Source organism: Lolium rigidum, chromosome 1, assembly GCF_022539505.1.
Source record: "Lolium rigidum isolate FL_2022 chromosome 1, APGP_CSIRO_Lrig_0.1, whole genome shotgun sequence".
Classification (NCBI taxonomy): Eukaryota; Viridiplantae; Streptophyta; class Magnoliopsida; order Poales; family Poaceae; genus Lolium; species Lolium rigidum.
The window spans coordinates 287,432,665-287,436,470 of record NC_061508.1 but is presented as its reverse complement, the minus strand read 5'-3'; the positions used below and the strand labels follow the sequence as shown (position 1 = coordinate 287,436,470).

The following is a 3,806-nucleotide window of genomic DNA, read 5'->3' as shown; positions in this document are numbered from 1 at the left end:
ATGCAAACATTCGGCTTGTCCTTTACAATTGAAATCTTCAACTGCCTGAAAAACCATAACCAGCTTTCGGTGTTCTCACTCTCCACGAAAGCAAAAGCGAGTGGCACGATTTGATTGTTAGATCATTGTTACAGTATTCGACTGACGGTCAGAGTCAGTGCACTTCAGATCAGGGATTGCTTCACATGCTCCGCCATGTGATCCTTCGATCCCGCAGCGTATCACCAACGATGTAGCAATGCCGCCCATGTGAAATCCCTGCTCGTAGGAGTGCCACTCGCATATGATTCTTTCACTTGGACTGTCGCTCATGATTGGTTACGAGTAATCCGTTAATTTCCAGTTTCGGCCCTGAATGAGAAAAGGCCACACGCTTCTAGTTTTTGACTTCTGTAAGTTGGTCTATCAACATACTGCAAAGTTAGCTGAAATACATGCTCGCATCTTGGGCAGGTATATACTGGTATCTGTAAGTGAAGACACGAACTGGTGGTGATTTTATGGCATTGACGGCCGGTCTGTGTTCGTTCCCTACGAGCAAGCAGTCCCCTTATCAGCCCCACGTGGTTTTTACAGGCTTCTGCGTTTGCCATTTACATCCTGCAATGCAATCAATCTCGGCGTCCTCCTCCGCCAGATTGCGACAGAGTCCTCGCGCTCGCTCTGACGGCCGCAGTGCACACTTGCGTTCCAATGTATAGGTGACATGAATGAACGTGTACATTTCTGGTTTACTGTACAGTACAGTCGGATTACATGCAATGTTTATGGAGTTTGTCTGATCATTCAATCAGCAAAAGCACGGCTATGTCTTTCTCATAATCTTTTTAGAAGCTTCAGGGTGCAGCAACCGGGACGGGGTCCCTGGCGATGATGTCGTAGGCTTGGAATTATCCGGGGCAGCTTAAACATTCGCATCAGATGACCAGCTCATCGCATTAATGTGTAATGCGTCGGCAGATGATAGATTGATGGAACCAATTGATCCCGAAACATGTAACAATGTGACCACAACAATGGAGGATGTTAACGTTTCGAGTGACCCACGAATGAAGATGAATCAGGATCATGCTGAAGATGAATCTTAAATTCTTAATCATGAAATGGATCTAACATGGAACCCCAGTCCCCCCCCCCACAACAATATTATGACATAGCAGACCACCACCCTCCTACACCTAATCCAATCATCTAAATTTACATTCATTCCAAGCAGGACCTAAACTTTAGCTTAGGCCCCCCACCACAGGTGCTACAGCTGAAAACAAGACCAAATAACTGATCTGGCACCACCAGATGACGAACAAACTTGGTGCTGATCTGGGCTGGCAATGCAAGATCACCCGATCACACACATTTCAACCGATCACTCTTTCATGCGTTCCCAACCTTGGAGATCTTCGGGACCTCCACGGGGAAGTCGTCGATCTCGTCCATCCATGGGTTCTTCTCCGTCTCCGGGCAGACCGTGCGCAGCGCCCTCCAGACGGCGCTGTTGCACTTGAACCCGGAGCCGAAGGCGATCTGCCAGATCCTGTCGCGCCGGCCGATCCTGCCCTTGGCCTCGCTGTAGGCCAGCTCGTACCACAGCGAGCTGCTGGAGGTGTTGCCGAACCGGTGCAGCGTCATCCGCGACGGCTCCATGTGCCACTCCGTCAGCTCCAGGTTCTTCTCCAGCTCGTCCAGCACGGCGCGGCCGCCCGCGTGGATGCAGAAGTGCTCGAACGCCAGCTTGAAGTCCGGGATGTAGGGCTTGACCTTGGCCTTGAACGCCTTCTTGGCCACCAGCGTGGCCATGAACAGCAGCTGCTCCGACAGCGGCAGCACCAGCGGCCCCAGCGTGGTGATGTTGGTCTTGAGCGCCTCCCCGGCCACCGCCATCAGGTCCTTGGACAGCGACACGCCCACCTTGCCGTCCCCGTCCTCCCCCTGCGCCACGCACCCGAAGCACCGGTCGTCGGCGCCCCTGTGCGTGCGCACCGTGTGCACCAGCTCGTACTTGGCCCGCCGCCGGTCGGCGCGCCGGTTCGAGAGCAGGATCGCCGCGCCGCCCATCCGGAACAGGCAGTTGGACACCAGCATGGAGCGGTCGTTCCCGAAGTACCAGTTGAGGGTGATGTTCTCCATGCTGATCACCAGCGCGTGCGTGTTCCGGTGCACCTGCAGCAGGTCCTTGGCCAGGTCGATGGACAGCAGCCCCGCGCTGCACCCCATCCCGCCCAGGTTGTAGCTCGCGACGTTGCCACGAAGCCTGTAGTGGTTCACCACCATGGCCGACAGCGACGGCGTTGGGTTGAAGAGGCTGCAGTTGACGACGAGGATGCCGATGTCCTTGGGCCGGACCCCGGTCTTCTCCAGCAGCTGGTCGATGGCGCCGAACATGACGGTGCTGGCCTCCTTGCGCGCCTCGTCCATGCACGGGTTCGGGGGCACCCGGAGCACGGCCGGCGGCAGGTAGGTGTCCTCGCCGAGACCGGATCGCTCCAGGATCTTGCGCTGGAAGTCGAGGTTGGCGTCGGTGAAGGAGCCGGTGGCCTCGGAGCAGCGCATGAAGGTCTGGCGCGTGCACCGGCGCTCCGGCTCCGGCTTGTAGCACGCGAAGTCGACCAGGTAAACGGGGCGCGGGCGGGTGAGGAGGTAGACGGTGGAGAGGAAGACGAGGAGGGTGGTGCAGGTGAGCACGGAGACGAGGTTGTACCGGAGCTGCTCCCACAGGCCGGCGAGGTCGCCGGGGGACACGGTGGAGAGCTGCACGGCCACCAGCGCCATGAGCGGCGACAGCAGCAGGTACATGCCGTGGGAGATGAGGTGGTGGTACCCCAGCTTCACGTACTTGAGCCGCACCGACTGGAGGAAGTCCGGCAGCCGCCGCGGCTGCGTGGGCTCCGGCGCGGGTGGGGTGGCATTGGGCGCGGAGCTGTCCATTCTGCTGACTGAAAAAGGAAATAGTTAATCGATTTGGAGTTTTGCGTGAGAACAGCTAGCTGCAGCTACTACAAGATCGCGAGTGAAGAATTGTGGAATCCTAGTACTCGGGAAAAGGACCCGAGATGGAAATCGAAGGAAAATCCATCCAAATATATCGCGTTCTTGGGTAGCGTAGCGATCCCGAAAACCAGCACGAATTGCGCATGCAACGAGCACGGAAAGTGCTGAACAGAAGAGCGCGTGCGAGAGGAAGAACATTTTTCCTCCATGATCGAGCGAGAAGACAGGTCAGAAGCCGGCATGGAAAACCAATGCGCGCGGTGACCACCGAACAGAGAGATCAGAAATGGACAAATACCCCCTCCTCCAATCTCCATGGAATCAAGAACAATGAACGCGGTAATGCGAGCTATGCACGGAGAAAGGGGGATTTTGAGACGTACCCAGACGTGAGGAGCGGCCTCGGCAACGGAATCACCCGATCGGATGTGGGGAGGAAGAGGAGGAGCTGGAGAAGGGAAGAAGAAGACGAGAGCCGCGCCGCCCGGCCGCCTTCTGTGTCGCTGTGTTGTGTATCCGTGCGAGTGCCACCAATACGGCCGCGAGCACCGCGTGGGGGCAGCCAGCTGGGTCTTTAATAGCTAGGGGAGAAGACGGCACCGGAAACGAACAAGTGGAAGAGACAAGCACCAGAAATTCGCCTCGTCTTTGCTTCTCTGCTACTCCTCCCAGTCTCTGATTGACTTCTTTCAAGTTTGAATTGCTCTTACTTTCTCTTAGTTTTTTTTCAATGTTTTGAGGTTTGTCACGCAAATGTTTGACCGTTCATATTTTATGGTGTCTTTGAATTCGTTTTGGGGAACTCCAAAAGCGCAAGA

The 3,806-nt window shown here is 55.8% G+C and overlaps 1 protein-coding gene across 1 annotated transcript; it reads right to left on the bottom strand.

Annotated features, from left to right (window-relative positions):
- Positions 1–1,178: 1,178 nt before the first annotated feature.
- Positions 1,179–3,513, bottom strand: LOC124683867 (3-ketoacyl-CoA synthase 11-like). The gene is made up of 2 exons (XM_047218299.1): positions 3,372–3,513; positions 1,179–2,933 (listed from the first exon to the last, which is right to left on the bottom strand). Exon 2 carries the CDS (start codon positions 2,923–2,925, stop codon positions 1,375–1,377), a length of 1,551 nt encoding a protein of 516 aa, XP_047074255.1. The 5' UTR covers positions 2,926–2,933; positions 3,372–3,513; the 3' UTR covers positions 1,179–1,374.
- Between the last annotated feature and the right edge of the window lie 293 nt (positions 3,514–3,806).

Bases quoted from the DNA above. Each gene is read 5' to 3' on its own strand.
- LOC124683867 (XM_047218299.1), bottom strand. From the start codon at position 2,925: ATGGACAGCTCCGCGCCCAATGCCACCCCACCCGCGCCGGAGCCCACG.